Below are 19,087 nucleotides of genomic sequence, written 5' to 3' on the forward strand. Positions count from 1 at the left end.
CACATGAAGGTACTGGTGTGTAATCCACTGATTTCAACGATGTAACTGTATTCTGATTACCATCTCTTTAGACTGTAACTGTAACGGAATACAGTGGGAATGGATGGAAGCTGCATTGTATGTGGTAAAAAGATGATGTCTGAGGCTACCACCTCTATTAAGGGAGGGTTTTTCCAGCTTAACATACTGAGAGATGTGAGCGGCTTGCGGAGGATGCGGAGCGGTTTCCTGTGTTTTCACTTCTGCAGCGCAACGTAACTCTCTGTCTTAAAGCTCAGACGCGAGGGTCCGATCACAGATCACTGCAGCTCAGAGCACAACAAGAAAAACACCACACAGGTGTGGCAGCAAAACAGAAAATTGTACATACACATTTCAAATTGTTATGCAGAACAACGTGTGAGTAACAAACCAATTACCTTTTTATTTACGTACTGGTATGTTTTAGCGTAACATGCGCCTTATAATACAGTGCGGCTTGTGTATGTGTCAAATACAGAAATAGACCCTGTAATTGAGATTTATAACGCGGTGCGCCGTATGGTCGCGAAAATACGGTAGATGCCTTACTTGACTCCTCTTTCAAACCACCTTTCCTCTCTGTCCAAGATGTGAACATTGTTGTCCTCAAAGGAGTGTCCCTTCTCTTTGAGGTGGAGGTGAACAGCTGAGTCTTAACAGAGGTAGTGGCCTCAGACATCATCTTTCTACCACATACATACCATGCAGCTTCCATCCATTCCCAGGAAGTTTGCACATACTCACAGCAAGAACAAAGGGCTGTCAACCAGTCCCCCTCCGGCAGTTTCATAGTCATTAGCTTAGGCATCCAGGTCATAATACGTAGTCTTCTCTACGTATTATGACCTGGATGACTGAGAATCTTCATCGACATATGTCACACTTGTTTTCATCATTTGCAGTGGCTCTCCATATTGGTTGAGCAAATCAAGACCAGAAAAGAGTTCAGTTAGTTAAGGTCTGAGATTTTATTGTGGTGTTTGTTTTTTGTTTGATGGCACAGTAGGATCAAATGTAAATATAATTTAAAAAAAAGAGAGAAGGGTAGGCGCTAATATTCCCAGACAAAACACACAAAATAAATAATTTATATGAAAAAAATATTCTCTGAGATTATAGAATCACAGGTTTGCTACGTTTTCCTTTTTTTTGTGTGAGGGGCAAGGAACCCACATATCCTCACTTCACAAGATGCAAATGGTCCTCAGCAGCTGCTTGCTGGGTCCTATACTTGCATTGGATTTGGATGAACAAATCAAATTAGAAATTGTAGTACTGCAGTCAGCCATCTGCCATTTTTAATAATCAAAACTCATCACTAACATCTCCATGGCGATCCCTGTAACTGGTAGCCTCCTGATATAAAGTTGCAATGAAGTAATGAGGTCTTCAACGTTAAACTAAAATATATTTTTGTCATAGGTTCACACAGTTTGCAGGTACTTGCAGGTTTAGTATCATCCTACCCTCAAAAAGCAAAGCAAGGAGCTCCCACCCACAACAATGAGCTCAAAATCTACAGTATAAATTACACTTACCTAGCAAAGAACAAAAACAGCCCTCTAAATAACCCTCCAAAAACAAAATAAACTTCAGTTTAATTCCAGCAAGACCTAGTTGTGTGGGAAAGACAAAAACAATTTAATATTCACTTTCAATTTCTCAATCCTGTTAATTACATGCAGATTTTATTATTTACTTAACTGATTCTCATTTAAATTCATTTAAACCAGGGGTCAGCACCAATACCATACCTGACTATTGTTTATTGCCACCATTCTTTTTATCTTTCTTTCCATGCCCCTTCCCCTTTCCTTGCTCTCCCCTTTCATGTCCCTTTCCTGGATCCCCCTTCAGTTTTTGTCCTTGAGCCATTCCTTTCTGCAGCTGGGCTGTGTGAATCTTCTCAATCAAGGAGAAGCAGTCGTCATCTGGACTGATGGGGCTGGTCACAAGACTCCCCTGTTCTGGTGGCCATGAAGATTGAGGATGGGTTTTACTGGTTGCAGCTTGGTTGGGAGATGATGGCCTTGAGTGGGCTTTCCTTGCTTTTGCATGGCTTGGAGAATTTTGCCTGGATCTAACATCTTCTTTCGGGACAAGGTTTAAGTCAAAGGACATGGGCCTTCCAGGTACAGGGCTCAGAGGGATCACAAGGTTATCTCCTGGAGCTCCAAGAGTTAGGAAAACTTCTGGGAATGTTATTGGCTGATTGGCAAACTCCTGCCCCTTTGACATATAAAAGAGACAATTACATGTGGTTTATAATAGTAATAACTCTGGGTGATTACCCTAAATGGCTTACCGCCTGTGGTGTAAAGCTCAGGGACACCTTCACTGTCACCTGTAAAACAAACAATTTCTCCGTTTTTGCACAGTGTTCCAGTGATTTTAGCCGTTTTTATTTTTGTTTTTCCTGCATACAATATCAACGACAAGACACTATTCAAAGAAGAAAAAGGAAAGACTCCATTCTCTTAAAATCTATTGTTTCTATTAAAATAAAAACATTAAATGTAAGGCTAACAGTTTACCTGAGCTGGGGAATTTAGCTTCTTCTGGTAATCAGTCTCAGGGTTAAATGAAGCAGATTTGGGTATGGCCCTGGTAGAGCCAGATTCTACCAGTTGGGGTTGAGAGTTTGGTCTGGAAAATATCCTTCTTGATGTTGTAGGTGTGCTTTCAGCCACAGTGATGAGTGGTGGAGAGGCCTTGCAAAAACAAAAATACAAAGATTTAAAAAAAAAATTACATTTTATATTTTTTATATTTGTTAGATTTTAAGATTGTATATATCACTTAACACAACTGCACACTGACAGGCACACTATGTTTTCAACCCTTGACAGTATTCTACTTGTTGACAACAAAGCTCAAGAAAGTAACTTACTGATATTTCTTGATCTTCTCTTGTGCCTCTTCCATTTTCTTTCTCCTCAGATATCCCACTGATTCCTGGGAGGGTGGGGAGTGAAACACGCTGGTCATCTAGACGCCGTGCTTGACTGGAGGCGATGATTTTGAAGAATGCGTCAGCTTCTGCACCTGTTGCAAACAGTCAAGAGTTATTTGTGACATCTCAGAGACAAGAAACACATGCTTGACCTGTGTGTTTTTCTGACCTATGGGTACATTATTTAAAGCACTTCCATTGTGTGTTGGTGTAGCTGGTGTACTTCTGCTAGGTTGTAAAGAACAACGCTGCTCCTCCATACGTCCACTTTGCGCATGACTTATCATTTTAAGGAACTGTTCCTGGTCAGCTGCAGATGCCTCCTAAAATATTTAAAGAAATAAAAGGAGTGAGAGGTGAATCCACCCAGAAACACATCAGTCTCTGAAAGCTAGACTTATAAGTGTGCATAACTCTAATCACAAGCACATATTTTTGGTTTAAAATCACTGTAAAGGCTGAGCCTTCTCTAGCTCCTGTGACATTTTGATATCTGACCTGCTGATGCTCAGTTTTGGCCCGGTTTAAGGAGGCAGACCTCTGAGGAAGTTGACCAGATTTGCCTGAAATGAGACTGCCTTTGCGTTGAATAGAAGGGGTTTCTACATTCTGGAAGATATGTGGTGCAGAACATCTCTGTTCGTCCATCCTTGAGCCCTGTGAAAGCAACACAGGATTATTTATGGTGATGTTTGGTCGAAACAGATGTAGATGTAGATGATGTTTCTAATTATATAAATATTTGGTCATTGGTGAAAAATGGTGAAATGGATGGGCCATGCTATGTATAGGGCCAACCTGGACTTTGGAAACCATGTAACACAGGTAGCTTGCATCCATCTCAGCAGCAGCTGATGTGCTAGCTCCATTCTGTATCCCTGGTAATGAAGGAAGAGTGACCCGTTGGTCATCCAGTCGTCGGCCCTGAGAGTTGGCCAGTAAGCTGAAAAACTTTTCAGAATCTGGGCCTGGGATGGCACAAAAATAAAATATTAGCTTAATGTTATTATTGTAAAAACATGCAATAGAATGCACATACACATGCTTGCATTCTGACCTTCAGGCACAGTGTTCTGACTGAGGTTATGTTTAGGTGTGGACTGAGGCGTAACATTTAGGACACATCGTTGTTCATCCATTCTGTTCTGCTGGGAATGACTCACTAAGGAAAATAATTCTTCCTGTTCAGCTGCAGTCAAGACCTAGATTAGAGAAAGTAAGCAATACCTACTTAAATCTGTAATAATTAACATCATAAAAATGATGAAACTCACAGTGATGTTGTGTTTCAATTCAGCTAAACATGAGAGCTGTGAGCACATACCTGTTTTTTAGAGATTTCATCTTTTCTCTGTGGTCGTTCTATGCCTGAGCCAGGGCTGAAGGAGGCTGAACGTGGAGGGCCTACACCAGATACAGATGTATCTTTTTTTGATGGACACAGGGATGGTGGTAGGAAACATCTTTGGTCCTCCATTCTGGACTCCTGAAAATGCAATAAATAAGCTTCTCAGCATTTTTGTTCACCCACATATCAAGAGTGTAACATTACAAATGTTATCCATAGAACATGTTCTGACATTAAAACAGACTAGCAAAGACCATTCAAAACACTGGGAAGAAGGAAACTCCTGGCTGTAAATTAGATGTTTAGCATCCATTATACACTCAACAAAAATATAAACGCAACACTTTTGTTTTTGCTCCCATGTTTCATGAGATGGACTTGAAGATCTAAACTTCATTCCAGATACACAATATTACCATTCCTCTCAAACATTGTTCACAAATCTGTCTAAATGTGTGATAGTGAGCACTTCTGCTTTGCTGAGATAATCCATCCCACCTCACAGGTGTGCCACATCAAGATGCTGATCTGACATCATGATTAGTGCACAGGTGTACCTTAAACTGCCCACAATAAAAGGCCACCCTGAAATGTGCATTTTGTTTCTGCTTTATTGGCGGTCTGGGGACTCAGAACCAGTCAGTATCTGGTGTGACCACCATTTGCCTCATGCAGTGCAACACATCTTCTTCGCATAGAGTTTATCAGATTGTCTATTGTGGCCTGTGGAATGTTGGTCCACTCCTCTTCAATGGCTGTGCGAAGTTGCTGGATATTAGTGGGAACAGGTGCACGCTGTCGTATACGCCGGTCAAGCACATCCCAAACATGTTCAATGGGTGACATGTCCGGTGAGTATGCTGGCCATGCAAGAACTGGGACATTTTCAGCTTCCAAGAATTGTGTACAGATCCTTGCAACATGGGGCCGTGCATTATCTTGCTGAAACATGAGGTGATGTTCATGGATGTATGGCACAACAATGGGCCTCAGGATCTCATCACGGTATCTCTGTGCATTCAAAATGCCATCAATAAAATGCACCTGTGTTCTTCGTCCATAACAGATGCCTGCCCATACCATGACCCCACCACCACCATGGGCCACTCGATCCACAACATTGACATCAGCAAAGCGCTCACCCACACGACGCCACACACGCTGTCTGCCATCTGCCCTGAACAATGTAAACCGAGATTCATCTGTGAAGAGAACACCTCTCCAACGTGCTAGACGCCATCGAATGTGAGCATTTGCCCACTCAAGTCTGTTACGGCGACGATCTGGAGTCAGGTTAAGACCCCAATGAGGACGACGAGCATGCAGTTGAGCTTCCCTGAGACGGTTTCTGACAGTTTGTGCAGAAATTGTTTGGTTATGCAAACCAATTGTTTCAGCAGCTGTCTGAGTGGCTGGTCTCAGACGATCTCGGAGGTGAACCTGCTGGATGTGGAGGTCCTGGGCTGGTGTGGTTACTCGTGGTCTGCGGTTGTGAGGCCGGTTGGATGTACTGCCATATTCTCTGAAACGCTTTTGGAGACGGCTTATGGTAGAGAAATGAACATTCAATGCACGAGCAACAGATCTGGTTGACATTCCTGCTGTCAGCATGCCAATTGCACGCTCCCTCAATGCTTGTGGCATCTGTGGCATTTTGCTGTGAGACAAAACTGCACATTTCAGGGTGGCCTTTTATTGTGGGCAGTTTGAGGTACACCTGTGCACTAATCATGATGTCAGATCAGCATCTTGATGTGGCACACCTGTGAGGTGGGATGGATTATCTCAGCAAAGCAGAAGTGCTCACTATCACACATTTAGACAGATTTGTGAACAATGTTTGAGAGGAATGGTAATATTGTGTATCTGGAATGAAGTTTAGATCTTCAAGTCCATCTCATGAAACATGGGAGCAAAAGTGTTGCGTTTATATTTTTGTTGAGTGTATTTTAGTATAATATTCTGTTCTTATCACTACAGTAAATTGTAAATTGGTTTGGTTCAGGAACCGATTAGTGAAAAGTGCTAACCTGGGCTTTAGAGACCATGTAACACAAGTAGCTTGAATCTCCATCAGAAGTGCCATTTGTATTCCCTAATCCTGGTAGTGAAGGAAGACACACTCTCTGATCGTCAAGCCTTTTGCTCTGAGTGTTGGCCAATAGGTTGAAAAACATTTCGGGATCTGGAGCTGGCAGATAAAGTAAAATAGTGATCAGCAGTAAAACAGTAGTTAAGTACCACTATGAATGTGTATGTTAAATTTTGGCATATATATATATATATATATATATATATATATATATATATATATATATATATATATATATATATATATATATATATATATATATTATGTACATTTTTATTCACCTGTGTCAGAAGCAGGCTCTCTGTCTGTATGCTTGGGTGTGCAGGGAGCACTCTTGCTTAGCTCTAAGGAACAGCACTGGTCATCCATGCGACCTCGCTGGCCATGGCTGATCATGTTCATGAACTTTTGTTGCTCCTCAGGTGATTCAGTCTTTTTTGGATAAAGTAGCGAAAGGATGCAAAACAGGTAGCATTGCATTAAACTCATCAGAAGAAAATCTGTAATATGTATAGCCCACCAGGATGGAAAAACATACATTTATGGAATTGGAGCGGTTACGCTGACAGGAAACTTGTAATTGGTTGGCAGGTACAGACAGAAGCTTTCTGTTTCTGTCTGGAGTACACTCAGTCAAAGAGATCTGAGGTGCAGAGCCATGATGATTGTTTCTTTCAGGTTCCTGAGAAAACACATTTTTAACTTAACTAGTTAGATATTGTTGTTCAATATATGAATATGTGCACACACTCAACCCTTCATAATCTCCAATATACTACCTGATAGTTAAACCCAGGCAATGACACACGCAGGTTGTGGTCTGAGTTATGGATGACCTTCTCATTGTCTGTGGGAAAACAGGTGCAGAATAATCAACGATCTACTTACACATTGCAATACAAACACCTCCTGTATTGGTGTTGTCCTAACCTGTAGTTTTGATTTGTGCTGTTTTAACAGGACTTAAAGTGCAACACTGTTCCTCAATCCGTCCACGCTGTGAGTGACTCATTATGTTCAGAATCTCCTCCTCTTCAGAGGATTCCTATTAAAAACAGATAGAGAATAACACTGTTACAGCACTGACAGCGTTTTTCTCCTTTAATTACTTTTTGGATTGGCTCACTGACAAATGACTCACACGACTAAATGTTAACAGTGAATTAATTATTCCAAATAGTGGAATAATAGGGATCTTTGTAAAACATTGTATCATCAATACACTGTGATAATTCCAAAAAAAAGAAAAATCCACCATTTAGTAATTTACACATTTACTTTTTTACAGCCATTATAAAAGAAGACAAGATCAATAAAATACGATTATACTAAATCTAAAAATCCAATTTCCTTATAATAAATATTGGCAACAAAACAGGCATAAATTAATTGTAGAAGAAATGTTTTAAATGTCCTACCAAAGCAGTAGCTCCTGATTTAGGGTCTACTCCAGCAGCTGCTGTCATGATGAGTAACACAAAAAGCTGACAGGTCCCCAACTGAAAAGAGAAAAAACTGCGAGAATGTTCCAAGAAAGTTCCTCTACAGTACTTCTTCACTGAAACTAAAATTGTGTGTTCAATTGAAATGACGATGGTTGATGCTACACCAAAAGCATCCTGGATGTAGGTAGGCGGGTTTTAAATAGAGTTAAGTCCTGAGTATAAACCTATTGCCATTAAGACCACAACCAGTGCCCCGTTTTAATATTACCATCTGTAATCCCAGATGAAAACATAATCCTCAGCCTGGAGAGAGATGATCTTTTTCACTGGTAGGTGTACATGTTTCTCCCTTTTGACCTAACACTTAATTTAAAGTTCACGATTGTATTTTGAAGCCCAATAATGTTATTACGTATATATTGCAAGTGCGTCCAGATGGCAGATTGTGAGGAGCGCAAGTTCCGCCAGTGTGCTTCACTTACACAATGGATTCTTGTATTGTCATTTCAGCAAAAGAAAACAAAATGCAATACTGCAGGATTGTAGGGATGTAAGAGAACCATGGCCTGACACTGGCAAACAAAAAAATGCCTGTAGGCTGGAATCTGCTTCCCCTCAAATATAATGTCAAGACAATTTAAAGTGATAGTGCTTCTTTATTACTTACTTTTCACAACAAAGAAACAAACATCCACCACACTTGCTCCCAGCAACATATTAAAGTACATGGTAAATGTGCAAGATTCCATAACACAGCAGTTGAGACATTTTTCTTGAGATGCAATTTCAAAAAGGTACCTAGAGAAACATTTGTGCAGTCACTGTATATACAATATGAGCTTCTTGTCTGCAACTACTTATGGTTAAATAAGGCATTTTGTGTGAGATGATCAAGTTTTGGGGCAATGACAAGTGCATAACTAGGCAAATCATAACATTAATATTAATTTGAATGGGAAAAGCACAGTAATCAAAATAATGATGTAAAATAATAATTTTAGTACATTTTCAATTTTAGCAGTATACAGAACAGAAATTTACAACAAATAAAAAGAACATGCTAAAATAAAAAGTTACAAATATTTCCATCCATCGCTACATCTAAAATTTTGCTTCATGTCAGATGTTAAACCTTTTATTCCAGTGTGCTCTTCCCTGCTCAGGGTCTATTTATCCTGACAGTCAGGATTAGGGACTTGGTCCAGACTCTTCAGGTCATCGAGGAATGTGGTTGGAGTCAAGATGTGAGATGACCCTACCAAGGGAAAAAAAATGTATTAAAAAACGAATTTTTGGGAAAAAATACTTGTTTAATTATGACCTCTTCAAGAGAAGTTGCTTACCTATCAGCACTTCCCATTTTCCATCAGTAGCTCGAGTTACTTCGTAAGCAGAACGCATCTCTGACTGTGACACTCCTCCAATTATGTAAATAATGAGGCGAGGGCCAGAGCGATACTCTGCTGGAGTCTTATTTTTGTGCCAGTGACCAAAGCGTGCACTGCTGTAAAAGAATTACAACAATGATTGAGCCACAAGGAACAAATACTGAAGCAAAAGTCTTAATTATTCCTGGTAAATACTGCAACAAAGCAAAAAAGTGAAAATATAATCAGTTGTATATATTTTTTGAGTTACACTGCAGAATCCAGTTTTATACAGCGAGCATACATTATAGTGTGGCTATTAATGACTACTCAGTGTTAATTCTGTGCTTCACTTAAAAGGAAGCAGACAAGCATTGTGCATTACGCAGATTATGAGTAAACCCTGGTCCATAAAAGTGGTTTGTATAAGCACCATCATCATGATGGGAATTCCCTGGGAGATTAAAGTATTCAAAGCAAGAGGTAATTTCACCTTTTTAACTTCTCAAAAGCTTGGCTGCAATTCAGATGCAGGGATAAAAGCTTTTGTTTAACTCTATTATCTGTCTGCCACCCCACTTAAACTTTGTTGCTTAAAAAAAACAAGGAAACAACACAGCAAACACATTTTCAACCCAGTATTTCCTTAGTACAGGAAAAACATTGAAATAATGAATTTAAGATAAAGAGCTAACTGGAAAAAAAAATGAAATACAGTCTCATAAAAAAAACATATGCTCATTTCCTTTTTGTGCAGAAAAATCTATATTAAAGGGCCAAAGAATATCATATCATCAAAATTGCCCTTTTCTGCTTCCAGAGCCCACCTGACTGTAGTCTGAGTTGTGTTGATGGGAGCAGGGTCAGAGATGAATGGCCACTGTTTTCTGTCAAGTTTGTCTTCAATGGCATTCTGTCAAACAGTAATACAGATGATGTACAAAGATAGAGGCAAAACTGAACATGTATACATTTTGATATCTGAAACCTCACACACGCATTAATACCTCCATGACATCCTTGATCATGGGTGTCCATCTTGAGAGCTGGTACGTGCTCTCTGTGCGCTCCTTACGCTCTGGGAGTGTTTTCCCAGTATTCTGGCCCTATCAAACGACATGATATATGTAATAAATACAAAAGCAATACATCTATAGTACAGCCAAACTATAATCAAGATATTTACTCCGGATATGATGTTACAGCCCACGTTCTGGAGGTTGGTGATAATGTTGCTGTTGGCCTGTATGTTTGCATGTTGGATGAGTTTGGCAAGGTTCTCCTCAGTGATGCCTGGCAGAAGACCGCACTCATGTAAAAAATACTTACAACTATTTGGTAGCTACTGAACAAATAATGATGCTTCAGTATAGCCTAATTAAGAGTGATAAATGGGCTTTTTTGTACACAAAAATGTTGATTGTAACAAATTAAAACAAAAAAATAAAAAATATGAAGAGCTGTGATAAGGACACACCTTTTTTCTTGTGAAATATGTAGAGCAGTATGATGCGGATTTTGTCATAGGCTTCAATCTCATTGTTGAGGAGCACAGGAACAATGCACTTCATGGGATCTTTTAGGGGTTCCCCCTCTGCATTTGCTCCCATCGCCAGGTCCTGGGGAAGACACCAACAGCTACTAAACCCCAAAGTGATATACTTAAGTCAAGATGTGTCTTATGTCTGAGAGACAAGAATCAACAAAAGGATACACTTTATTCTTATATTCTAATATATGCCACACAATCTTTGACTCCTTTAAAAGCTACGTTTAATGCTGGTGTTGCATTAAACTCTTAGTAGCATAGTAATTTAAGTTTGATCAAATTTAAGGTGAATCTAATCATCTCAGAAAATTTTACAAATATATAATAACATTTATTAATAAAGCTAACGTTCTAAATGACAGTAAATTTTACTTTAGGATGTAAACTTTGTAGCTTTGAGATTTCCCTTCAATGCCATCCTAGGCACTGTGTGATTTTCCTAAATTATCTTGCTAAACCTCATTTGGACTAAGGCTTGTTATGGCCGATCAACAACCCAACGTTTCAGCAACTGTAAGATCATTTCATTTACAACATTGCACACATTGGTTTATACTGGGTTGGCCAAAGAACACTTAACAACAGCTGAAAGTGAACTGTTGCTGTTTCGATTGTACTGTCTATATAAGTGCCAAAACATGCCTGCTGGATTAAAGAGAAAGCTTTCAGACATGCTGACAATCCATTAGTGCAGTCAAAGTGATTTACTCATACAAAGAGGCTCCATTAACACATCTGAGAATGCTACTACTATGTGTTGCTTATCATTGCTTGTATGCTTGGGACACATTTGATACATGACTAAATGTAGAGGGAAGCATCCCATCAGGGAGACAAAGCATCTCTGGCATAGACAACCAAATTATTAGTGTCTGGCACTGGTCTGGACTGTGGCTTTATCCCAGGTTTCCACTGGTGAAAGGATTTCTACAGTACCAACAGGCACGTGTGTAATTTAATGCCTTTACACCCACGGCAATGACATAACAGATCTTCTGCATTTCTGTAGACATATGGATGTCCAGTTGCAAGCTTCTTATGCAATATTATGATTATGAATCTCCATTAAATATCCTCTGACCACTGCAGTAGCATTTCAACATACCCCAGGGCACTATAAATAACAACGCCATCACGATGAGGTCACTTAGAGTAGAGAGTGAGTGGAATGGTGTAATTCCATGTCAGACGTTCTATCTAAGATCCTTAATGTCAATGTTATACAGTGGAACATTTCCGTTGATCCCCTGTGATATAAAAGCTACAGACTCACAGATTGTTTTGCCAACAATGCACGACCAAACAGATTCCAGGAACATCTGGTTCAACATCCCTGTGGTCATTTACGAGCGCTCTTCACAGATCAGGAAAACATCATGCTTCTATTTATACCTCCTACTTTTTTTATATAATATTATACCATTTAATGAGAAACAGAAACCAACAGGAAGTAACAGAAAAGTCTCAATTATACAGCAACCCTTTAAACATAGACTAATAATACAACTGTTAACTGTTATCATCTACGAGGTTACGCATAATACTGATATGGCAGGGAGGGCAATTTTAGCTAGAGTAGGTAGCCTATTCACGGGACACCTCCATAGATAAATCAGCACATTGCAAGCTGTTGCTGGTTTATCTCCATTGGACCAATTTTTTTTATTAATGCATGTAAATGGCATCAGCCAAAAGAATTGGACACTTGAAAACACTGCATAACTCTTAACAGTCTTTGTTCAGCTGTAAGTTGTTTGTTGCACTTAACACGGGTACTAACCTGCTCCACTTCACAAAGCTTATCAAGAGAAGCCTTGAATTTCTTCATACATGCTTCTGCTAGGTGCAAGTGAGTGGAGTACTGCAAAAGAGAAAAATTATGGGACAGTCACAAAAACTTTTTAGAGCTCCAGTGAAAATAGTTGATTCTTGTAATGGGAAGTGCAATATGCAAGGTGCCCGAAATAAGGTTTTAATAACAAGAAAACTTCACCAGCACTTAGTTTACTGTCACAGTGTATCCTAATAAGAAAATGATTAAACTCCTTGTTGCTTTTTTATCTTACTAACCATGCTCAGCTCCTTCTGATACTGCGGCATCTTCTTCAACATTTGAGAAAGATCTTTTATGTTGGCCTGAAATGCAAAACATATTTACCAAAACGGCAAGATAGCATAAAATTCTCTTTCATAGACCGATCTGTAAGAACTGTCTTAAACTAAGCAATGACTTACATTGTCAGTGCACATTCTCTTGCTCTCACAAAAGGTGCGAAGCAGCTCTGTCACTTTCCTGCAACAGGGTTTAGAGAATGATTAGTAAGTTTGCATTGCAATGCAAGGAAACCTTATGTTGCTATGTGCTGTCAAAGTCATTCTGTTAACCGCTGCAGCACTTTTCTCTGTTTTGATATGTTACAATTTAAATGGGGCCTAATTTTATTATGATGTTGATTAATTTATTAATGCCTCAAATCTATAGCACTATTGTAAATTACCATTTTAATTTCTTGGGGTCATGCTGAAATGAAATGTGTTGAAAAGTCTAAGACAAAGAGAGTGAGACATATGATGATGATGTATTTGGGACAAGCTTACTTAGTGACATCTGCAATGTGCATATGTCTGAGCTGAACCCAGAGCTCATCGTCTTCATCCAGTAATACTTCTCTCTGTTTTGAATTCCCAATGCCCGTTGTCTGGTAACTAAAAATATAACACAATATAGCACAAATGATTATTGTGATATGGATGCAAAAAAGAGCACACCAACTAGTGAAGCAATTGTACTCAATCAATAGTATCATATCTACTTACGTATAGATGTCCTGTTTGATATCTAGCAAGTCGTAAGCCATTGCTTGGAAGGTCAGCTCGTGTAGAATAGGTGAGATGGGATCAAATCCACGATCAATAATCAGCAGCTGAGAGCGCGCTTTATCAGGACCCTAAAAACAAAAAACACAATATATTTAAGGTTTCTGTCTACTAATAATAAATATGTGCATGTATCTGTCATAAACCATTTATATGACCGAGGTATCAGTGCCTGATGCAGATTGAAGCAGCAAATTTGTAATGGTAAATACAGTAAAAAGAATACAGAGAACAAACTTTAGCTGAGAGCAAAAAGAGAACAGTAATACATGCCTGCGTAGACTCATCTCAGGAGCAAGGAAATGTCAGCTAAGAAAGACAGAAAAGAAGAGGGCAGAAGGAGAAAGGTCCAGCAAAGCCTGGGAAGAGTAATCGACAGGAAATTAAACCCAGAAAGCACAGAAACATCCACAGTCTTCAAAGCTAAAGAGTTGCAGAGTCCCAGCTGAAATGCATATCTTAAATAGATATGGTTCTAAATGGAAAAACAGCATACAAATTGTATTTTCTACTTTGTCACAGAATTTTACTAGTCAACTCAAGTTCAAAGTGTACAGGGATAGCTGAGTATGGTGACCTAAGTAGTTCCTAACCTCTCCCATGCTCGGATTGTCAGCTTTGTGAGCAGTAAGGCGCTGGTGGACCTCTTCAGCCAATCTAGCATTCTCTTCAGGTCCCCTAAGAGAAAGAAGGGGAATCAGCAAGTATATTCAATGGCAACCTAGTCTCAATGTATGATCAATCAAGCAGTTTCTGTACTTGCGGTAACGAACTGCAGGGTACTCCTTAAGTGTGTCACAAAGAGTCGCAATCTGCTCTGCCATATTTTCCATCATTCTGTCTCTCCCATCATTTGGCTTGGAACTGTAGAATGAGTACAGGGAGTTTGGATTATCCAGGGAGAAAACCTGCAAGGGGTGACAGAAATGTTGGTTTGTCTCTGTTTGGTCACATTATATTCACAACAATCAGAAAATACTTTCAAATTACATCAACATTAACTGGTGGAAAACACAAGGTATCAGTTAAAAGCCCAGAAAGAAGAATTATTCAATTTTTTTAGTCAGCTACAGGTTTTGGTTTTATGCTTCAATATTTGTCATGAAATACATGGGGAAATTTAGCAGCTAAAGACACATATAAAACAAAACTGTGTGCGTAACAAAAAAAAAACAAGGATAAAACTCCCCACCTGAGACTCGTATGGCAGGAAAGCAACATTGATCTCTTTCAAAGTCTTGATGACTTTTGCAACTCTGGATCTCCCAATCTTAGCAAAGAGACCATCTGGGCAAGCTACAGAAACAGAAGAATGCAATGGCAATGTGTTAATTACACAATACACCAAACAACATGTTTGTATTCATACAGGTTTTCAACTTACTGTCTGTGAAAAAGATGTGTGCTGCTTTGTAAGTAAAGGCTGCATCTTTGAAATCACTAATGAGAGCTTCAACAGACTGTAAGTGAAGACGTTTGATTAGAAATATGAGAAAAATCTTACACATAACTTATGCGTAAAGAATTATGAAGGAAAGGCAACAGATAACCTTCTCCAGTGGTGAAATCAAGTAAATGGCCTCCAAACTGGAGATGGGCTCTCTGCGTTTATTGATGTCCTCCACAACTGAAAACCAGAAAGGTAAGGAATATGACTTTAGCTTAAACTATCTCGCTTTAGCAGTATCATTTGTAATATAAAACCACCACTGTCATCTGAGTGATATAATGTACTTTAAAACAATGTGTATGAATTCCATCACATACACGCTGCTCTTTTTCATAGGAATTTAGCATCTTCTTACTTCAATCTTGTTTCTGATACAAAAGCTTTTACACGTTTTGTTATATTCACAAAAAAAAAAACAGTGGCATTTCAACATTTATACTGAAATTAAAAAATGATCGCTTCTGCTCCATAGTCTGCAAACATAACTGTCTGTATACTTACTGGTCACCCCCTCTGCCAAAATGTCAGACATCTTGCAGCAAGAGGACAGAATTCGCATGCTCATGTGATCCACAATAAGAACCTAAAAAACATACAATGGGGGTTTTTAATTTGACTGTCACAAAATAAGGGGAATCTTAGTTCTCACTACAGCAGCTGTTACCTTCCATTCTCCATCCTTCTTTACACTTTTGATTACCCCATTGAGTATTTCTGGAGAAGATAAGAAAAGAGAAGCCATATATTATAAAGGACTATCAGTAAATTCAGAGAAAACAGAAGTAAATGTGTAATAAAACTATGATTTCTACTACTATATATCAACTTTGTGTTCATGCAAGTAGTCATATACGGCCAGGTGACTTGTGTAGGTAGGAAAATGTAGGAAAAGCGTGTAGGTATACCGAAATGTTTTTGGATACAAGAGTTAAAAGTTAGGGGTTAACTTAGTGTCTTAGTATCTAAAAATCTTTCATTTATAAACCAAAAACTTGTAAAAACCTTTATTTGGCATTTGTGTTTATATAAATCTTTTGGTGCAACTACCTGATGTTATACTGTAGTGTTTTAAGTATATGGAAATTAAACAAAGACATTGTTGTTTCCGGTGACTTCATAGGCACAACAGCTGAGGTGTGGTGCAGCTGCCGGTCAAACAAACTACATAGCTGAAGGTTTCCTGCTGTGTTTTACAGTGGACTGGGAGGGCCTGACCCAAAACAAATGCCTGAAACTATGTCTTGGATTCACTAACAATTAACTTAAAGTGTCTACTACCCAATAGTTACTTGAATTTCCCCTGGGGAACAGTAATGATCGATCTATCTATTAATGCAATGCAGAGAAGAAAAGAGCAACAGCGGCATGAAAAGAAGAAATACACCAATGCGTTATCATGTTCTTCACTCTGCTTCCTTAAAAGCACAACAGAGACAATGCTATGCATATTTGATTTCAACATGCGTTAACTTCCTGGCTTAAGTAGCTACATGAGTGTCACAAGCATATATCAGCAGGTATATACTTGAATTTCCTATCTATCTATCTATCTATCTATATAAAAATAATTAGTAGTCCTTTCCTCACATATTACTGTATCATGATCAATATGTTGTATTAAATCAATTTCTTTTTACTTAAGGAGATCTAAGACAAGAAAATTAAAAAAAAAATAATAAACTGCTGAAACTGTTCCATGTCAGATAATTACTAATTTTCCAAAACACTCCACACAGCCTTCACATTATTGTAATCTTAGCTTTTTTATGTCCTGCATTGCATGTACTAGAATGCTGTATAATACCTTTGACTTACTTCTGTCACTGACTTTATCACCAATAATGAGATTCTCAATATGATTTTCTGTAGTGACAGTGGAGACAGCCTGTTCACTCACATGTACACAACATTTTAAAACAAACCATTGAAGGACCATATCCCAAACCATAAACAAGTATACACAGGTTACAAGTCTAGTAGAAACAAAGAGAAAAAGCATTGTTGCATAATTGCTGATGTGGACAGGATAAGAATGACTTAGCAGTACACACCTGATGATTTCAGCAATAATGAGTGAAGGAGTTGTGTTCTGTCACACTTGATGCATAACAGGTTATTTTGGGTTTTACCTTTATAAATGTAAAAAAACTAACACACCTAAATATGGACTATGTCTATGTAGAGCATTAATTAAGGTATTGCTGTGCATACATATTAATCTACATCTAATGTTTTTTTAAGCCCCCAATAAAGTCAATGTTTCACAACAGTGTTGAAAACATTAAGCGTGGGTTAAAACAAATACTGTTAAAGTTTAGTCATGTAAATGACCAGCTGACCATCACAAGCTAAGTTTGAAATGAACTTCCTTTTACAGCAGCTAACTGGAATTAGCCTACAACTTGAACTGTCACAATATTTTAACTCACTAACGCCAATGCAGCTCTGCTGTGTGTCACAGAAACAGACCACGATTTGTTCTAGCAAATACTGTTACCGACACAACAAAACAATACTTCTTTTCCAGGACTTGTTAAGCGATAGCATAGCATAACATTTCCTACTGTGAGGTCAGCACTTAAAAAGGGAGTGAAGCAGGAAGAAGAAACAAATAGTGGAGCGACGTCTGTCGACGTTCTGGTTTAAATGTCGAGTGTCACTTCATCAAGTATAGCTTTAAATGAGTTGGAAGAAACTGACAAAGTATTTGAATTACAATAAACTTCAGAATCCAGCTAAGTTATAACGATTGTTACTTACTTTCTCCGACTACCGCTTTCAGCCCACTCGGTGCCATCTTGACAGAGGTCTGCTGCCTCACTCAGTCACTTCCTTGTGGCCGTTGGCAGCGTAATATCGCCCCCTACTGTCAGAAGCTACTACTGCAAAAACCTCATGCGTTTTCTCAATTATCTTGTAACCACAAATGGAATGACATTAGAAATACGTGTTGGAAATGTGTTAACTATATAAAATGATTTGCAGTCTTTCATAAAGTCTGTTGGATGGGATCCTGTCCAAATTGTTTTGGTGGTGAATAAGGTTTGTAACATATCATCGCTTGGCTAACATCACCCTCATCATGAAGTAGGAAGAAAAGTATGTAACAGTCTATCACATCATAAAAAGACTAGCAAATGTCTGTAAGGCATCCAACTGGCCAGAATTCAGAACCAAATATATTCCAGGGTATCATCTGATATCCTCAGGGAAAGACATGTCAACACATTATGATAGACGGAAAGTTCTGCAGTTGACTTGTCCAAGATGTAAGAGGGCTGTACAACACACGCAGAGTCCTGTCAAATATGTTCACAGTTGTGAGGTGTTAGGATTTTTAATTGCATGCACCAGTTTTATATGTCATTTTAAAAGTGATTTATGAATTACTATTAAGGAAGAGAGAACAAGTGTTACCGACAGTTTTGGTGTTGAAAGAGTGGTTCTTTACACTCTACTTTGGTATTTTTAGTTGAATGAAGTTCCAATGGGCAAACTTCTATATAATTTGATTCACCTTACATTTTTATACAGAGAAAAATATAATAATGAACAAAAATCATATCTCTTGATTTGACTTGATTTTCAATCACAAACAGGGACTGTGACGGCTGCTGCTGAGCCGAGGGAGTATAGCATGTGTACAACATTTGACTATTATATCAGGAAACATAGTTAAAAGATAAACAGGATGGGGCTAGGGTTAAGTGTGAGTAAATCCTTGCAACTACAATGAGTTTGCATTTTATTGAACCACTAACCTCGACCGGCTGCTGTTTATGTAAGTGGCCCTAATACAAAGCAGGCATATTAGCCAAATGTATATATCATATGAAACACATCTTCATATAAAAAGACACGCACAAGCTAGTTTAAATATGTGAAACCTGACCAATTATCAGCTTAAATAAAAAAACAAATAATTACAATTACATGATACATTTCTGAAGTACATAGTTAAAGGTTTTAATGAATGTAATTATTA

At 38.5% G+C, this 19,087-nt stretch overlaps 2 protein-coding genes across 3 annotated transcripts; both read right to left on the bottom strand.

Annotated features, from left to right (window-relative positions):
• Nucleotides 1–1,064: 1,064 nt before the first annotated feature.
• Nucleotides 1,065–8,374, bottom strand: LOC114440541 (uncharacterized). The gene is made up of 15 exons (XM_028413030.1): nt 7,833–8,374; nt 7,345–7,459; nt 7,194–7,261; nt 6,953–7,096; nt 6,696–6,846; nt 6,353–6,513; nt 4,299–4,460; nt 4,032–4,176; nt 3,773–3,942; nt 3,473–3,631; nt 3,144–3,297; nt 2,912–3,066; nt 2,556–2,732; nt 2,327–2,365; nt 1,065–2,250 (listed from the first exon to the last, which is right to left on the bottom strand). Exons 1-15 carry the CDS (start codon nt 7,878–7,880, stop codon nt 1,780–1,782), a joined length of 2,319 nt encoding a protein of 772 aa, XP_028268831.1. The 5' UTR covers nt 7,881–8,374; the 3' UTR covers nt 1,065–1,779.
• Nucleotides 8,375–8,495: 121 nt separating this feature from the next.
• On the bottom strand, nt 8,496–17,963 carry stxbp2 (syntaxin binding protein 2). 2 transcript variants are annotated; one of them, XM_028413034.1, is made up of 19 exons: nt 17,863–17,963; nt 15,767–15,816; nt 15,604–15,685; nt 15,203–15,279; nt 15,037–15,112; nt 14,845–14,948; nt 14,412–14,560; nt 14,246–14,330; nt 13,593–13,723; nt 13,374–13,481; nt 13,011–13,068; nt 12,846–12,911; nt 12,556–12,636; nt 10,704–10,845; nt 10,413–10,519; nt 10,234–10,332; nt 10,054–10,139; nt 9,203–9,360; nt 8,496–9,114 (listed from the first exon to the last, which is right to left on the bottom strand). In XM_028413034.1, the coding sequence occupies exons 1-19, from the start codon at nt 17,897–17,899 to the stop codon at nt 9,026–9,028; spliced, it is 1,785 nt and encodes a 594-aa protein (XP_028268835.1). In that variant the 5' UTR covers nt 17,900–17,963; the 3' UTR covers nt 8,496–9,025. The 2 variants fall into 2 exon arrangements, with proteins under 2 accessions (XP_028268835.1, XP_028268834.1); XM_028413033.1 differs by having other exon boundaries at nt 9,203–9,363.
• Between the last annotated feature and the right edge of the window lie 1,124 nt (nt 17,964–19,087).

The sequence above is a fragment of the Parambassis ranga genome, chromosome 8 (assembly GCF_900634625.1).
Source record: "Parambassis ranga chromosome 8, fParRan2.1, whole genome shotgun sequence".
NCBI classification, from domain to species: Eukaryota; Metazoa; Chordata; class Actinopteri; family Ambassidae; genus Parambassis; species Parambassis ranga.

What these genes read in the sequence shown, in the direction of transcription:
- stxbp2 (XM_028413033.1), bottom strand. Translation starts at nt 17,899, where the DNA reads ATGGCACCGAGTGGGCTGAAAGCGGTAGTCGGAGAAA. An exon ending in AGAGAATGTGCACTGACAAT is followed by an intron (nt 12,912 to 13,010) that starts GTAAGTCATTGC and finishes TTTGCATTTCAG; the next exon opens with GCCAACATAAAAGATCTTTC. An exon ending in ATCAGAAGGAGCTGAGCATG is followed by an intron (nt 12,637 to 12,845) that starts GTTAGTAAGATA and finishes TCTCTTTTGCAG; the next exon opens with TACTCCACTCACTTGCACCT.
- LOC114440541 (XM_028413030.1), bottom strand. Translation starts at nt 7,880, where the DNA reads ATGACAGCAGCTGCTGGAGTAGACCCTAAATCAGGAGCTACTGCTTTG. An exon ending in ACCGCTCCAATTCCATAAAT is followed by an intron (nt 6,847 to 6,952) that starts GTATGTTTTTCC and finishes TATCCAAAAAAG; the next exon opens with ACTGAATCACCTGAGGAGCA. An exon ending in TTTAAATAATGTACCCATAG is followed by an intron (nt 3,067 to 3,143) that starts GTCAGAAAAACA and finishes TGTTTGCAACAG; the next exon opens with GTGCAGAAGCTGACGCATTC.